Genomic DNA, 19,134 nt, shown 5'->3' with positions numbered 1-19,134 from the left:
AGAACATTCACTCTGTTTACTGGCACGGGGGTTCTTTCTGACCTAACACCAGAATAACTGGGAGTTACAGTGTAGATTGCTAGAAGAGATGAAGTTAAACCACAGCCTACAATGTTTTTAAGTTTACTTAAGTATTATTCTTTGATTTTTTTTTTTTTCCCCTTTGCACGATTGTTCCTCTCCCCATAGCAGTATGGTCTGAGGGTAGACATTGCACTAAATAAAAGGGGAAAAGGAATTACTGCTCCTGAACCTTTGTTTTTTGTCCATGGGTCTAAGGATATGCACTGCCTGAAAATGGAGAGAGCAGCAGTTTAAAGCTGAGGATAAAGAGAAGAGATTTCCTGAAGCATACGGTTGCCCTTTACCTTTCTTTACATCCACCACCCCAGGCCCAATCTTTCACTTGGCTTGCCTTCTTCAGCACGTCTCATTAAATAACTCATACCAACTCATTAAAAATGGCTCAGCTATTAGGCATTATTTTTTCCTAAGAGTCAATCACTTGAGATTTTTATGGAACAGATGGGAAAATTAAAAACAATCTGTCAGAATTAAGGAACAAGATCAAATTAAGCTGGAAAGGAGTAGCAGCAAGTTATTACAATTGTCTGCTTCTCACACCATCTTGAGATGAGAGGGTACAGAAATGGCACAAATCTGTAGAACTTTCTATTTAATTACTTCTAATTTTCTGAGAGACTGACAAACAATTTTGAACATAAATTTACATTTTTTAACAAACCACAACACACAAGTTCTAATATTTCTTGTCAGAGTTGGAGACTCATGGAGGAGAAAGTTCAGAATTACACCTTCTTAGGAGGCGTGTGACATTACGAATGGTACTTTTTATTCCACATGAAACAATATAACATGAAATATTTTCACAGGTCACTAGGTCTGTAACTTCTGAAAACCCATTTGAAGCTGCATTCAGGGCAGTACTTGAGTATTATAGAAAGTTAGGGCAAGACTGCTCAATTGATCTAAGTGGAGGATCCCCTGAGCCACTGCTTTCAATGGGTTTCCTTACTGCTGCAACAACCCAAATATGTGGGTTCAGCTGTTTGGTCTGGCCTATAAGATAAGGAAAGTATTTATCTTCTAGATTTTTAAATCATCATACAAAGAATTCACTACAAAATTATTTCAAGATTACTATTTTTACAGATGATACGGGCTACCAAAAAGGACAATTTGAAAAGCAGAGTTGCAAATACATCTTTCAGTGGTATCATACCACAGGATATTACAAGGGTATTTGACGTTTCAAGGCAATTCCCCTTGAAGTATTACAACCAATCCTATTTTAGAATATTACATATGCATCCACAAGCTTTAAAGTGATCAATAAAGAGTAAACGTATAAAATAAAAAATTATAACATTCACAATGACTTTTGGGAACATCTCCACAAATAAAAGATACAGAAGATAAACAAAGCCCAAGCTGTACGTTATCAGAGAAAAATCACACAGAACCATTAGAAGAGAAAAAAAAAGCCCAGCCAAATTTCCTAAAAAAGCAGGAATCCTACACAAGAATTTAATCTGAAATGGATATCAAAGGTTCTAACCTAGCAACAGGCTTCATGTGCCAATGTCCCAAACAGGAGCACAATACCACTTTTTTGTTATTTTTTACGAAGGAAAAGAATACTCAGGTGTAAAAGGACCGTGATGGATCCAAAACTTGCCTCCATACCTTAAAAACAAGCTATAACATGTCCGCACAAATGAAGCACTGTCTCAGCTTAGACCTGCTAATCTTTTCATTTTGGGTGGCAGACTATTACTTTTTACCATATTCCACACTTGTACATCTTTGCTGGCTATGCCTCCAGCAGCTGACACTCACAAGAAATTGCTGGTGTAAAAGGAGAGGTCGTGAATGCAAATGCAACGCCACTGAGCCGCAGACCTGCACCCAGGACTCAACGAGCGTGCAGCACAACTGCTGCACGCACGTATCATGTTTGGTACCTGCCACTGCCTGTGGGCGGTATAGGTAGGCAAGAGGTGGCTGAAACTCTTCGAAACATGCTCTGTGTGTCATTCAGGAGATATAATTTGCTTCTGTAAGACATAGACCACCTCAGACCAATGAAGGATACTTGGCTCCTTCACACTGCATCTGTCCGTGGATGCTTTAGGAACTACAACCAAACAGAAAGACAACATATTAAGAGATGACACAGGTTGGTACGGTGTCTTCCAGGGGTGGTGAAGACCACAGGGCTGCTCAGCTATCAGCCCAGCCCCTCCTTGCCTTCCCCCTGCAGTAGCTCCTGCTCACTTTATACATACAATAAATCACTACTCCAATTTCAGGAGACTTTTTCCCAAAGAAAGCATGCATGTAAACAGGTTACTGTGCAATAGTGTAGGATACTCTTCTTTCTATAAGTATCGGAACAATTAGGGTGGCCTTAAAATATTTTAAGAAAGATGTACCAAAAATGACAGCAAGACATATCTACACAGACCAGCTAACCTGTACTTGAGCATTTACTGTACTCAAGTTTGCAGTTAAAGTGTGCCTGGTCTTGGTATCTAACACAATGTTTTCTTAAAGGGATTCCAACTATTCAGTCAAGGATCTCATGTAGCATTTAACCATTTAAACTTCAAAGAAAACCCTGACTGAAATAGTCATTAGGATTCTCTAATTGATATTTGGCTTCTCTAAAATGTCTAAGTCAATATGCAGAAATTACATACAACTGACCCATGGACATCTGCAACACAGGAGTCCAGAACCTTAATTCCTTCTCCACCTTTAAGACTCTCATTGAAAGAGAAGATAGCCACCTGAACACAACCTTTACAGTTGAAAACACCCCTTACAAGAGTTTAGAAAATGACTCCATTGTGTGCCACTGGCCTAGAAAACTATTTCCAAATTTTTTCCTTCCCCCAACATAGTACAGCTCTGTATTTATTGAACTCATGGTAACTGATCCTTTATGACACTCCAGTAGAGCAAACATTTATACAGAAATACTACTACAACTTCACAAACTCAAACCTGAGAAAGGAAGGTGGTGTTTCTAGGAGCAATGTAAAAAATGCGGTATTTGTCCACAGCAGTTATGAGGTAGGGGACAGATGAAAACTGACACCCTGTTAAAATGTGCAGACACATATGGATGGACAGAAAGTTAATTCTTTTGAAATACATCCTAGCAATTAAGATCAGCAAATGAGCTTTGCCAAATCTACAAGAACATGTACTTCTAGGGCTCCAGTACTTGAAGGAAGGCTTTGGGGGGGGGGAGGTTAGGGCGCTTGAGGTTTTTTTGTGGTTTGGGTTTTTTGTTTTGTCTGAGGTTTTTTTTTTTATTTTTATTTTTGATTATTTTATTTTAGGTAGAAATGTAATTTCACCTTGTAGTCATCGGTTTGGTACTCTTCTATCTTGATGATTTGTCAGTTGTTGACCTGGGCTACAGTTAATCCACAAGCAACTGCTAACACTTACTAATTGCTTTTCATGAGACAAACTTTTAAAATCCTTTAATAAATAAAGATTGATTCAGTCATTCATTATTCTTAGATGTGACCTTAATGCATGCTTTACAAATGTGAATTTGCAATACTAAAAAATAATTTGAAAAAAATCACAATATATTAATAGCAAAGAAAGGACAAGATTCTCTTGTGTTTCTGTGAATGAAATAAGACTCTCAAGGCTGGAGATGAGGATTTTAAAAGATAATCTTGTACTAATACTATAGTATGCTAAGTAATTGATGAGGTAATACGGGCAAAGAAACTGACCTTTCCTTAATCATTGTAAGAGCAATTCAGGATCATCTTGTGTCTAGCATGGCTATGAGTGTGTCACACATAAATTGTGATCAGAATTGAATAATGGAAGATAAAGCACCTAAACCAAGACTGACATTAACATTGAAAGCCAGGGCTTCCCAGCTATTAACCTCAGCCACTTCCAGTACTTTTAAAGGCTAAAAATTATCTCAAAATTAGTTGAAAGTCTGTAATATTGTTTGTGCTGCTTACAAACAATAAGCCCAGCTCCATAGTGGAGACTTTAGGAAGTAATGCTATTTGATTTTAAAAAAAAGCAACAAACCAACCAAAACAAAACACCAAAACCCCCACAACACTGTCAGCGCCTGAGGTAATTCAGCTACCATTCTCAAAGAAGACAATGAAAAAAAGAATGGCAGATTCCAAAAAAGAAACACAAAAATGGCATTCATGAATAAAAGCAAGTAATTGATTTAATCAGTCCCCTTGACTCTCAACAGATATTTGGTATTAAAATTCCCTTTGATACAATCAGAAGAAAATAATCAAATGCAGTGTGCAACCACAGAAGTATTTAGAGATATATTCATTTCAACTGGAGAGCATGTGAATATAAAACACACATACAATATTTTTGCCTGTACGGCTCATAAGGGAGAAAATGCCAAGACTTCTGAATCATACTAGAAGGAAAGTTAGTAGAAAATAAATAAATCATTTAGGAGTACTACCATTATTTTAGCTTTAAAGTATAAATTTGTTTTTCTTCTTGAAGTTATATGAATTTGGCTTTCTTTGTTCATAGAGTGTTGACAAATTAATCTTTCATATTGTTTTCCAAGTCAAGACTATAATTCTATCTAGTCTTTTTAAAACATGTTTGAGAAACACCTCAGATCAGCATTAAAGCATGTTAGTGAACAAGTGTCCTTTTCTTGTTCAAATCAGAAATGACCGCGCTTTGGATTTTAAAGTGATAATCAAAAAACCCCCAAGCTTGTTTGAGAGCTAACAATCAAAAGTAACTCTTTGGGAGGATTCATCCTTCAGGAGAGCCTTCTTCATCTTAAGTTCTTTCAAAATTATTTTTGGTGACCATGAGAATGAATTGCATGTAGCCCCTGTGTTATGTCTGTATTCAAATTAACCATCCATTTCACAGCTGGATATGTCCGTGAAAACTTCTAATGTGGTATCTAAAGTGCTGTCTTCTTCCTTTTATCAGAGCAGCACCTAGTATTTTAAGCCAGAGAAAACAGTCCCTTCGTTTTCAGAGCAGACATGTAATAAAGCTGTACCCTTTGATTATTCTCCAGTGCAATTCCTTTAGTTTCCCAGAGCTTTAACTATAATGCAGATAGTCCTGAGATTAAATGTGTGTGCTTGCACAATCTTTACTGGTTCATTTAAGTCTTCCTTCAAAGCATTTTACAATTTTCAAAGGCCAACACCAATCCAATTGGCTGCTTAAAATGCAGCCTATTACAAAAGCAAAGCTATAAGCTCCTGACAAAAACATTCAGCCTTTCATACTAATCACAGATAAAGTGGATTTGGCAAAAGATAATTAGAGACCTCTAGAAGACTTCTGTATTCTGATGAAATTTGAATGCTTTCTCCAATACAACTTAAATATTTAATACTAAATAAAACCAGGATAAAGTGGTGAGACACATAATGCTTAAGAAAATAGTTATTACTTTGGAAAAAAATCAAAAGGAAGATTGGGTTCAGTAAACTGAGCTGCAGTAGGAAGTTGTTCATGACACCATAAAGCAGGAAGCGTATGTTTGGTTCATCATCAGACTGGTGGAAGAATGAATTAAGAAGTGCTAACAAATCCATATACACGCACTTTTAAAACATAATCTCCATCTACTTGTAAAGTAGTAATTTGTACCCAACCAGAGAATATGATGCAGGGCAACTTATTTGGAATAAACTATCCTCCCAGAACCCTGTTTTCATATAACAAAGAAAAAATAGAAAGTAAATTCAACTGCAAAATAAATGAGACATCAAAGCACGTTGCTCTCAATAACATTCTTTAAGTGTCATATCTTGGCCCGTATCCCAGGATACCCTTGGAAATGACACATTGCATCTCAATGGGATTCTTTCAACAAAATATTTTAATAAATAATTTCAGATTCTATTCTAACTTATTTGATTAAATAAAGCTCTGTGGGCATTATGTGCAACAGATGTCAGAGCCTGATGGGCTTTTGTTTCAATTCCTAATTATTTGTGAAATTGCCATTTATGAATGCTATCACATAATAAGACCAATAAATAATCAATCTAAAAGGCATAAGTATGACTCCATTCTGAAATGGCAAAAATCAAAGTTTTAAAACAATATCAGGTTTCAAGGACGGTTCACAAAATAAAAAGCTCAAGTGTTCTGCCCTACCTAATGTAAAGGACAAAGCTGCAACCTTGTTTTTTACCTACTGAAACCCAAATATGAAGTGAATAACACAATCTTTTGCCAGGTATAAATCCATAGTCTCACCACCATTAGTGAGAAACATAGACTAAGAAAGTCAGTTGTTCACAATTTACCTAATTTCCCCATTTTGAGGATAATAGTTTCAATAGTTTCCTCTTTTCCAAGAGATGTTTTCAGATAGAGTTCTAAAAACACAGGCGCTCAGATTATAGAACATTTCCTAGCTTTCACAAGGTTATTTTTACCAATCCCACATGCAGGCCATGACCATGCTACTGTCTCTAGACCACATAAAACTTCGGCACTCTTCAGACAGAACAGGTTTAATTCAAAACCACCTGGAAGCAGTGGGAAGACTCTTCTTGATTTTAGTGACTGTAAGGGAATAAAAATACTCACTAGTTTTGCATAGTATTGTAAATACTAAAAGATGAAATTCCTAAAGTTGTAAAAACAAGATGCCTCTAACCTGACTACCAGAAACCTGTATTTAGAAATTTATGACTAATCAGCCAAAACTCCTGTGTACCTGCTTAATTTTAAGAATTTTTATGGATTCTGTTCTTAAAATTAGGCAAACATTTAACTTCCCAATGTAGCAATGCCCTCAATAAAGATTTTATCGCCATTTTACCCTATTTCAGTGACACAGCAGAGAAGAGTTTATATGCAACATGGTGCTTTCATATCACATATTTAAAAAGGTGAAATGCGAATCTGAAAATTTGCCTTTTGATTTTGTGTTTTTTTGCTGATAACTTTACAGCATCAAATACATTTATTTTTGCCTCGTTGCTATGATTTTATTTAGATTGGATCCTAAGGTAACAACATAAGAAGACATCTTAAAAAACAGTAAATACGCCTGCAGAACTCCTGGCACATAAGCAGAGGATCTGTCAAGTCTTCGCTTCAAAAAACCCCAAAAACGAAAAATAAAAAACCACAAGCATTAAGTGCATTTTATTTGCAAATATCATACACAAACAAATAGTGTAATTACTTGGGCTGAAAGAAACTAATAGGCTACTATGCTTTTTTTCCTTCCAATAGCAGGAAAAATATCATTATCCTGATAGCACCCTCGATAGACAGTTATCAAGTCTAGACCTGAGCATTTTCAATGACAGTGATTACAAAACATGCCTTCCTAGATTGTCTTATTGCCTATTGGTAAAAATGGTTTCTTAGCGTTTAATTTAAAAAATACTTTCTACATGAGACACTATTTCTTGTTCTGTCATTGATTACTGATGAAATTAAAACAATTCTGGCCTGCTTTATAACATTCCTTTACATTTTTGTGATAAGTAGTAATTTTTCTCTTCAGTTGTGTTGTCCTTTGCATGAACATGCCCAGCCATCATTACCTTCTCTCAGCTATTATTTCCCTAAACTTTTCATCATTTTTGTTGTTTGTTGAACTACATCCAGTTTATTTTAAACACTGCATTATCTGCTGCACTATCTTTGAAGATAATCATGAAAATTCCACACCATTGACACCCCGGAGGAGACGTTACAAAGACAGACAAGGTTTACAGCACAACAGCACATCATTGCACATAAAAGGCATGTGCCACCCAAGAAAGATTTTTTTTTTGGTACCTATAAAGATGTTAAAAAGCTGTATTTTACCCATTTTAAAGCTACTGTGATAATTCTTGCACAAAGGAAGGATCTGAGTTAAGTTTCATGGTGTCTTATAATACACTAGGACATAAACCAGAAAAATACATACAGGATGAAGTTTCCATAAAGCCCAAATGATCTGGCATATGAAATAGGAGAAGGAATTTAATCCACTCCTATAATGTGGTCAGGGCACATGACTTCCACCCTCTCTCCGTAGCTGCCTGCTACAGCCACGGAGCCAGAATAGCAACCCCGGCTCCTCCAGGCCACTTGCATGGCTCGAGCGACCCATCGCCTGGCCGGCTCTGGTGGCCAGGGCCGGGGATGTGGCAGGCTCCCGGCGCAGCTGTTCGGTGGCAGCATTCCTCGCTCCCCCTGCGCGGTCGCGCTCCCCGACTTCAGCAGCGCGCAGATGCCAGCACTCAGCCAGGTAACTTCAGAGCACAGAGTGACTGGTTGAGTATATTCATCTTCCCATTCTGAGTTATGTTCATTTTTAAAGTGCCTGGAGAACCTCTTTCTGTTTACCCCCAGCGTTGGTACGTGCAGGAGACAACACGCCAAGGTGCAGATTGCCTTGGTTTCCTGCACCCTGCAAACTCCCTCCTGATGGAAAACTATACTTTTCAGTTTTCTTTGTAATAGATAAAGTATAAAGCCTCTTTTCTGAGCGAACAATTAAATTAAATTAGGAATTAATTTGTTTTAAATGTGAAATAAATTAATCTCTTTACTTAAAAGAGCCAATCTTGTAAGGCAGGAATATTATTTCCTCCTCCTTTTAGAGAGATAAGAAAAGACTTAAAAGTTTTTTCCATTAAGAATTTTTAAGTCAGGAACTATTACTGAGCCACTGTGACATGTTTTTGTAGTTACAAACACAGCATAACAAGGGTACAATGCACATGCAGAGTTGTAAGGTTTTTGGTCCTAATGCCTTTTCCTTGTCACATGACATTTTCAGGGTTAAGAGGAAGTCACATAACAATCTTGCACATAATTCAGTCTCAAATTTTTTTTCTGTCAAATGTAGTGTACTTTACAGTGAATTTTTCATACTTTTAAATAGAGAAGTAGCCATAATTTTGCCTTATATCCATTCACAATGCAATTTGAAAGCTGTCCGCCTATTTATCAACTAGCAAAAGGTACAGTTACGTTCCTGTTCTCCAACGTTATTACTCAAAGCACAAAAGCAAGCACATGACTGTACACTGACCTTCATCTGCTCCCAAATTATGTCTTTTAAAAGCCTTGAATCTGTTTAAGGGGAGTTGCTGAAACCTGAAACGAACTTGGTCTATTGCTTTACAAAGTAGATGAATGTAAAACTTAAGTATTACATTTCAGGCTCTTACTGTACTAAATATAGCAAAATTAGGATGAGAGAGAATATAACTGGAACATGAGTCTGGTTTTAGAGGATAATTTTTTGTTACAGGCATCAATGATTACTTTGTAATATTTGGTACACTTCTATTTCCTGACAGAAAATGACCATAAGTTTGCAGAAGGAAAATGTCCTCCTGATCAGGTTTGTTATTTTTAAAAGCAGAGACCTTAAAAGAAAATTAACAACTCCTCCCCCAGCAAATCACACCACCACAAATTGCTAACTACTTCTGATAGACCCAAGTCTAAGAAGCATCTTGAAATACACCTTGCATTTAAATTTTCGCCTCTTGCACTCCGCTTGATTTTCGTAAGGATATGTTTAATAATGAGCAAACACATCGGCTGAGTACTCAGAGGAAAAGTAAACTTAATTAGAAAAGCAAACAGTGCATAAAATAACTGCAGAAAGCATCTTTTGCTGTGTGTCACTGCCTAACACAACAAGCCAGAACTACGTAACACTTATGAGCATCACCTCAATAAACTTGTTAAATAATTACAGTTGAAAAGCGGTAATCAAGGATTTTTATTTTTCTTCATTCATTTTTAGTAATCATCTTCAGTGTTGTTTCTAATGAAGTAATAAAACCTTGCAATGAGCTCTCATAATGTTCATCTGCACATTTCAAAGAAAGATTAACTTAAATGTAACTCCGCAGGACAAGAATGATAGTAAATGCATTATTTTCCAATAGAAAAATGGCTTATAAATTGACAGATTTCTTGACAAGTTTACAAATTTTTGACAGTTGTCAGATGGGAACTGTAACATTCATGAAGCATTTAATCTACTTATAAAATCATAGGAACCTTCAGGCTGCAAGAGACTTCTGGAGATCATCTGATCCAACCTGCTCAAAATAGGACTAAGTTAGGTCTGATTTCTCATCCAGTCAAGGTTTGAATTTCTCCAAGGATGGAGGTTCCTCAACCTGTCTGAGCAAAGTGTTCCAGGACTTAACTACTCTCTGTGGCTAAGTCTGTGTCCTGGGTCTTCCTTCTGTTACAAATTAAACATAAATATGGTAGGAAATGCTGCTGCTTTTGTCTATACTGACACTCAATTGACTTTTGACAACACAGGTTTTGAAGGTTTGCCTTGGTAACAGTTTATTGTGTGGCCAGTAAGAATTCTGCAAAAAGTATTTTTTTTTCTTTAACTGGCATAGAGGGATTGAGAGCAAACAATTATATGTTCAGCAGAAATTACAAACTGAATAAAGCAGACATCACTCAAGGACTGATACCGTAGTTCTGAACAGCTTTGATTTTAAGAAACCTCAGGAGCCACGCACTGTAGACTCAAGCCCAGATCTGCAATATCTAAGATGAAAAAAAAGAGGGGGGAAAAAAAAGGGACTACCTAATAAAAATCTGCTATTTCAGCTTGTGCTAGTGTCACCCCAGCTTGCGTATGGTTAAATGATCTTGTCTTACTGCAATATATTGCGAGATTTTAAAAGGAGATGACTCACACTTAAGGCAAATGAAATGACTACTGCAGTCCTCATGTTTTTGTCTTTGTATAATTTAATCAGCTGTTCATCTGAACAGTTGGAAAGGATAAATTTATATAAAAATAACTTCATCTCTCTTGCCAAATATTTTCCTGTATAAAGTCTATATTCTGAATATCTGTTGAATATTGGCTTATCTTGACCTCATGCGAAATGAGAAAGAATACTGGGGCCCCAAAGGAACCCAGCACACAAGCTCTCAGGTCACTGTCATACAGCAAGGAAGTCAGTCTTAAGCAAACATTTATTTAGGCTGATGAAAGAGGATGACAGATAAAGACATGAGTTAGGCTCAATGTCTGTTTTTATATAATTAACACAGTATTTTTTTGTGTATTCAGTATCATTAGATGCATTATACATACCAATTATATGTAAATATACAATATATACATACGTGTACTTTACAGACCTGGCATTCCAATGTGTATGTTCAGTTTAGGTGAACAGCCTTTTTTAAAAAACCTGGAGCATTTAACATTTTTACAGCATTTTCAGAAGTAAAATAAATTTTGAGTACTTTTGAAAAAGGGGTCTGAATTATAGAAAAGGGATTGTAATTATGGAAAACACCTACAATCTTCCTGAAGAAGACATATGCACTAGGAAATACTGACCAACAGAACCCGTGTCCCAGAAACCCCTCCTCTTCTTCAAGATTTTATCCTTTGAGTAATCAACCTCTAAGAGCCTTCTAAGTATAAAGTCCTCTATACTCTTCAGCAACTAGACAACGTGACTTTTCCATATAACTAGCATTGCAGCTGTCTTATTAAAATACAGTAAGATATAGGGCTTCAATGCATTACAAGGAATTTTGAACCTGACTGATCTATCTGATAATAATTGCCTTCATATTTACAAATAGAATTTATGTAAAACCATGGATTTCCTATAGAGAAAGTTCACATTACTACCTTTGGTGTCAGAAGTTGCATTGAATTTACTTGTGAAAGAGTGTTAGACATTCTACAGTTCAACAGTACTCACTAATAAGTTAGGATGGCAGCTGTTGTACATCTGAAGCTAACAAATGTTATGTGACCAGAGATGACTGGCACGACATGTGGCCATAGCCTTTTTATACAGTTATGTTCTCAACTATTTTAAAAATGTCCACAAAAGTCCTTCAGAAATACTGTTCTCAAGAAGCTCAGGGAAAACTGATCCTTTAATATTTATCCCCCTCAGTTAGTTGCATATATTCACACATTATCACAGAGCGATAATCTAAAGTTTAAAAAAAATAATAATACAAATTATTCATCTGGAAGTCATGTTCTCAGCACTGTGACTTGAGGCTGGATTCACTTGCCTGAAAGTACCGGGCATATATTAAATTTCCAGCAATCAATTATCATTTCAGCCTTTGTATCTGCCATCATAAATCCAGGCACATGCCCATATGGATAGATAAAGTGCAAAGACAGAACTGTCTTCCAGGCAAATTCCAAAAGCAAGTGTGAAGTTCAGTATCGAAATATCACTCCCTTTTCTTCCTCATTCTCAAGCAGTACAGGCATTTGTAATCTATCTAGTATTTTCCCAGTCTTTCTGGAACATTTACCTTCATAATGTATATATTGAGAAAAAGTCTTGCTATCACTTTATGTCCATCCCAGGTACCTACTCACAAAAAGACTCTCCATAAGGATTTAGAAGGTTCCAACAGAGAAGAATTTCCAAAAGAATGCAATTGATTGTACCTACTTATTTTATGCACAAGAATAATACATCTCTCAACATGGTTCTAGTTATAAGTCACAATTTCTTTTGGCACTAGTGTTTTGCTATACTTTTTACATTTAATAGATTTAGAAAAGCTTTTCCTAGAGAAACATTGTCACCTTTGCTTTTTATCTTCTAGTACCTGAATTTTCAGTGACTAGATTAAATATTTATACTTTTAAAAAAAGGCATATGAATATTTTAGTATTTAATAACTCCAAGACGAGGTCTGCTTCATATATGCCCTGTTTGTTATAATTTTGCGTGAACTGATCTTTGAAATCAGAAGTTAACTGCTTTTCTTCCCTGATAGGAAAAATACAATTGGAAACACAGAACTAAGTTGCTGGCCATCCATTTCTTCCCATGTGCTTAGAAGAGGGTTTTGGTGTACTGAATGGAGGGCCTGAAAGGTTTCAGGCATTTGTAAAGTTACCTGAATTAGGCTTTGCCTAAAACATCCTTATATAGCAGCGATGGAGAGGATTAAAATAGGAAAGTTGGCATAATACTAGGATTTACTCAAACATAAAACAGAATCTCTACCTTATTCCACTTAATTGCCAGTGAAAAAAATCAAACAGTATGACCATAACTTTTAACTGCTTTTTAACAATCTCTATATTAGGACAATTTCTGGGATTGTGTATTCACAGGTGAGGGAGTATGGTCACATACTTGCGACTAGACCATTTAACGGCACAAATAACGACAGGGTTAAGTATGTCGGGGGCAGAGTCCTTCCTTCAGGTGATATATTCACACTCAAAAAAGAAAATTTCATACAATCCAAACTTTCAGTTCCATCTTCTATGTTATCATTAAAATGTACAAGACATCATGTGCCAAAACTCTAATATTTGAAAAGTCAAGCACAGACTAAACTTACTGAAAACATAATAAACTATGAGGAGATTTTAAAATTTCTGCTAATTTTGTCTAAAATAGTAGAGAACTATCTGCAAGTATTACATAAGAAGCAAGATTTGAAGAGGAAGTTGGAGGAGAAAGAAGTGACTCCACATTAACAAGATTTGACCAATGGTAAAGAATACAATATGAAAAACAACATAAAGAGAAAAGGAAATAACGTGATTCCAACTGTTACCTGTCATGCGTCCTCATAAAATCCCAGAACTTCTTAGTGCCATTCTGGGGGTAAAAAAAAAAAAATTCCATCAGTAAAATTAATTCCAAGTGAAAACCAGCTATAATGAAATTTAACAAAATTTTAACAGGCATTTCTTTGAAAACTTGGTATAGCTGGTTTTATTCATGAGACCATATTCTGGATGTTGACAGTAAGTATTACAGATGCTGAGAATAGTCTTAGGACAGTTCAAAATCTTAGATCCACAATATTATGCTGACAGCTAACTTAAGACTGTGGTAGTCTTCAGGCCCAATGTTAGCCACAGTATCAACTTCGGATGCCCAATCTAATCATTCAGGTGCTAGGAAGCTATAAGCAGCTAAGTTATAACCAGTAAAATAACCCATAGATCTAAGTTCTTCCATGTGCAGAAATGGTCTTATCTTAGGAGGACAGCTCAGCACCTACCTCCTAACTAAGCTCATTTGGGATCCAGGAACAAGACATCCTTCCCTCTAACCCCTTCCAAGGCCCAACAGCCGTTACTCTGCACTGCTTGTGGTGGTGAGGATACTGTCAAACAGTAGGCTTGAAGTCTCAGTGCTCACCTAAGAACTGGGAGACTTAAAATGGGTTCTTTTCTCAAGTTGGCCCAATTTCTGTCCTCTGCTATCTTTAAAGAATGACACCCACTACAGCACAGCTGAAACCAATCCCTGAAAACAAGCATTCTTCCACAGTTATAATGAACACACACACACTTGCTTATATTTATATTCTATCTTCTATAATCACTTATATCAATTCATACACACCAGTTAAGAGAGCCTTGTATATAATTCTTTACCCTGCTTATTAGAAGTGTGACGGTATTTTTCAGCTGAAATACAACTCATGAGATTTCACCCCTAGGTCAGTTTTAAGTCTATATAAGGAACCAGTGTGCAACCAGAGGAAATTCTTTTGGTTGATACCTTTCTCTTATTAGCAAGGCAAAAAACAGACCTGCTGAAAACCTACATACCTAAAATATGCTTAATGTGAAAAGCAGCACAAGCTCTCCATTATAAAGTATGGTTAAATGGATGATCAAACCCTGAGCAACTGGTTAATGATTTAAAGCAGGTAAATGTGAGCAATGAAAGAAGAATCAAGTTCAGTTGGTGGGTAAAGGTGCCTACCAATATAGACAGGCCCTTCAGCTCTATTACAGATGTCATGGCTACCAAGTACACAACAGCTGGTGGGGATTAGATAACAAGCATTCTGGTTCAGAGATTAAGCTCCTGAGCTTTATGAGTTTACCAAGCTTTTTGGAAGAGTGACTGCTTGCTTGCTAGCTGGGTTTTCCTTCATTCCCACAACTCTAATTATAAACAGTTGTTCACCTCAAGAGAAACTCTAGTCCACTCTTCCATTGGTGCCTGCACATACCTTCTATTAGCATTGACAGGAATCAAACGCGTGCATTAGAAGAGAAGCCCTGTTATTGTTTAAACGCAATATAATGTTGAAAGAGAAATAAAGACAGCAAATTCTGTGTGAACTGAAATATTAAAGCCGTTGTTTATCAAGCTGAGTGTATATCCAACCCGTTCCACCTGGTGAGAGATAGAGGAACAACTTTGAAAGAACTATAACACAATACATAGTTGCAATACTTCAACTTAATAGCATAGGCTATGTTGTGTGGTAAGATAATTTGAAGTATTAAATGTGTAAGGTCCGCTCAATCCTTTTGTAGGTTTATTTTTCCCTGTAAGACATGTATTTGTGGGATTTTCTCGTTTACCAATTGCAGTGCAATTTTCTATTCGACATGAGTGAGCTGGGAAATTGCAGACCAAGGATAATGTCTTCTGCGTGTACCTTCATATTGATACTCCAGTTTCAACCTTCTCCTGCCCCAAATGGTAGGATGTGCTACCATCATCCATTCTCCCTTTGTAGCGCCCACTTGGGAAAAATGCAGGTGTCCAGCTGATGGAGAAGACAAAAAAGCCTGAATCAAGGCTCTCCTTGCATTAATTTAGGCTATTAGTCCTGTGATACCACTTCCTAACGTATGATCCCAGCAACAATCTTCCTGGCTCTTTCCTCCTGCCATCGTTTTGCAAATTATAGAACCTGATTGCTTTGGAGCACTTAGGAAAGGGTTTCAAATAGCTAGGAAAATTACACCCTAGAGAATGATCCTCATCCAGATGGGATCCATCAGATTTGAATGACCTCTTCTCAAGGATGAGCCCCACAGGCATTAACAGAATCTACCTCACAGACACGCACATAATTTTTAACAGAAAGTAAAAGAAGGAACTTAGTACCTAAAAAGAAACTAGCCAGAAAATAAAATCTGTATTTTCTCTTTTCTAAGTGGCTGGACAGTACATAAAGCACTTTCTCTAGAACATGATTTGATTAGTTTAAGACCCAAATTCAAAACCAGCCACAGGCTAAATTAATTTGAGTCTGTCCATTCAAGATGTTGGTTATCATCATACACTCTGACTGGACAATGTTTGTTAAGCTATTTTCTGCCTATATTTGAATAAAAAATTATTTCATATGATCAACCTGCACCTGTCCAAATAAATAAATCAATAAACAAATGAAACATTCCAACATCTCATTGTTTACAGTGGCAGAAACTCAAATGAGCCCCATTCATGCCCTATTGTCCAAGTCAAATGTAATTTGAACCCAACCGTATGGAGTTGAGTTTCTATTGTACCCAATGCGCGGTTCTTTCCTAACAGACTAGTATGAAGGTTGCTAATTATTAATAGCATGTAAACAGTTACCAATGGTTCTTATGCTGCTTTACATACTTTACAGAACATTAATTCTAACCAGTTTCTGACCAAGTATATCAAGCTGTATATAATATCTCTATCTTATCTTTAAGACAAAAATATTAATTGCTGAAACTGATCAAGATTCACGCGTTTAAAAGCCAAGTAGCCATGATTACTTGTTAAACTCTTCCATTCCATATATCCTGATCTTTGACAATGCTCTCCTATCACCACAGTTACAGATAGCTGGAAAGAATTACAGGTATCAATGGTCAATATCACTCCAAAAAAAGAGAAGTAACTTTGTGAAATACAAAAGCTCTCTCAAACCCTTAACGCTCTCCATTTTAATAAACATATATACTTGCATTATTTTAAAATAGTCCATTCTCTAATGTCTAATAAGGAACAATCAAAGTACCTCTCAATGAAGTGAGAGAAGGAAGTATAACTGATCGCTGGGAGATCTAAACACTGGCGACAGGAAGGAGAAAGGAGTATATTACTACATTTGAGAAAGATTTAGAAAATTATTCTTCAAATAGGAAATGTGTCCTGTGATGTTTTATAAAGACAAATATGTCAAAAGTATTTTCTATTAGTTTTTATCTGTTCAGAATAGCAGTTCTGATACTGCAACAACCTTGTATAACACACATTTGATTTGGTAAATCTTTAATCAGAAAGTAATCACACTCTAGTTCTGTGCTCAGTGATCAGGTTCTGTGATGTTGCAACGCTGAACTAGTGCATATAGTATGTGTAAATTAATAAAGCTGTATTCCAGGAGAGGCAGCATGTGAGACAACTTCGTTTCATATTACACAGAACACAGATTACTTACATAAGCACAAATTGCACAAGAAAGCCGTATCGGGTCAGATGAGATGTCCATCTTGCCTGTCTCTACCAGTGAAAGGAAAATTGAAGAACAGAGGAAGCACACAGCAATGCTTCCCCAGAATACTCTTCCAAGCCTTTGACAAAAGGCAGCTGAAGGGTGTCAAAAGACCATCCCTCAAAAAGGCATCCAAATTAAACACAGTCCCCATCCTGAAAAAGCAAGCACAAATAGCCATTTCTATACTATTTGAATGTGCAATAGTGTGTCACAAGTCCTGCTCATCTTGTCTATATCTTGTCTCATCTATCTGACTTGATAATGGCATTGACAACTTAAGTCAGAATTACAACAGTGTGCTACCAGCTTGACAGTCTGCACAAGGAGAACTCTATCCCTTTTCAATTCAATCGATCCCAGGACAACCATGCACTGCAGAGAGCTCGCTGCTAGACAAGTGTTGACAGTGGATGCAAGTTCAGCAGATGTGACCTCTCCCAGCGGAGAGCTGTTTATGATGCCACCCATACTTGATGTCTACATTCTCTGTCCTCCTTCAATCCTGGAAATCATTCTCCTAAGACTCTTCCTGCACCTGCTTATTGCCATTATTACAGGCAGGAGCCTGTTCACACCATCTGTTATGGATAAGTTGGACTTGTCTACAGCCTATAATCAAAGTACCATTCTTTTTCCCACCTACACTCTCTCTGCCTCTGGCTAAAATGCCTTAAGAATCACTGCACCAGGGATATCTCTGTCTTCTCCTTTCCTCCACTACCTTAGGCAATATAATGTCTGAACAACACGGTCAAATTGCTGTCAGGATACCTGCGCAAAGGATAACTTTCGCTTAGTAGAGAAACTCACCAAAAACTTAGCCCAGGCTAGCCGATAAAGAAAATAAAAAGGATGTGCTATGCTAATGGTGTAGGAAGGAACATTCACTGGCACTGATCTTATGGTGGTACGGGGTGTGCTCCACATGTGACAGGCCCCGACCATGCTCTGAAACAAGTCACCCAGGAGTCTCCCTCTACTCTTCATTTGGGGCAGCTTGAATGCCTTCCCCCCTTGTTTCCCTGAGGGCAGCACCCATACACTGTCTGTCACCTGAGAAGCTCTTGAACCAGCTCATACATCAGGTACATGTGTCTCCACACATACCAATACTCAGCTCAGTGTTACACTGGTACCATCCCGGGCCTTCAAAAAACCCCCAACCCAAACAAATCAAACCCCTGGTCTCTGCTGTTGTGTACAGCCCTGCTGGGACTCACAACAATTTCTCTGTAGATGCAGCTTCTTCAAATGGAGGGAATAAGTACTTAAACACCATTTTAGAGAGACAGATGGACAGATGTAGGCCTTTCCTCAAGGACCATCTCCAAGGACCTTCCCAAAGAATGGGATCTGTTTATAAATAATGGAAATGAATTAGAGCTGTGGTGCCCCAGTTATACATAAGAAGACCTGCACCTTTCCAAGCTACCGAGTTTGGAGATGAGGAAGAGAAAGGGACAGTGGTGGAGCAGGCCATGCCATGCAACTAAAGGTAACCTGGGTACAGTGCCAAACTAAGGGCTGACATGGCAGAAGTCTGTAAAACCGTGAATGACATGGAGACGGTGAATGTGAAACAACTATTCACTATTTCTTATAATATAGAAGCACTATGTCATAGCTGCTACCTGAAGAGAAAGGCTAAGGATTATCGGGGCACTGAACTGTCTCCTTTCAAGGAACCAGGGATAAGTCCAGCATCTGCACAGAGAAGTTTGCCTTGCTTGTTTTATGTCTAAAACAACTAACTGATAGCTTCTGAAACACCTACTGTATTACATGTATGTTTTAAACATGTGGAATTAAAGGTTTATACTTCTTAGATTTTATTAAAAAGTT

General features: G+C 37.2%; 1 protein-coding gene across 1 annotated transcript in view; it reads right to left on the bottom strand.

Moving 5' to 3' along the window:
- The window catches only part of NUDT14 (nudix hydrolase 14), a gene marked incomplete at its 5' end in the record, with an annotated part of 61,968 nt that overhangs the window by 19,100 nt on the left and 23,734 nt on the right, over nucleotides 1-19,134 (bottom strand). The window contains one exon of the mRNA XM_082317618.1: nucleotides 13,612-13,655. Coding sequence (XP_082173744.1) covers nucleotides 13,612-13,655 — 44 coding nt within the window. The remainder of the gene's footprint in view (nucleotides 1-13,611; nucleotides 13,656-19,134) is intronic.

Source organism: Platalea leucorodia (genome assembly GCF_965183815.1).
Source record: "Platalea leucorodia genome assembly, chromosome: 7".
NCBI lineage: Eukaryota > Metazoa > Chordata > Aves > Pelecaniformes > Threskiornithidae > Platalea > Platalea leucorodia.
This window is presented reverse-complemented; position numbering and strand designations above follow the sequence as displayed.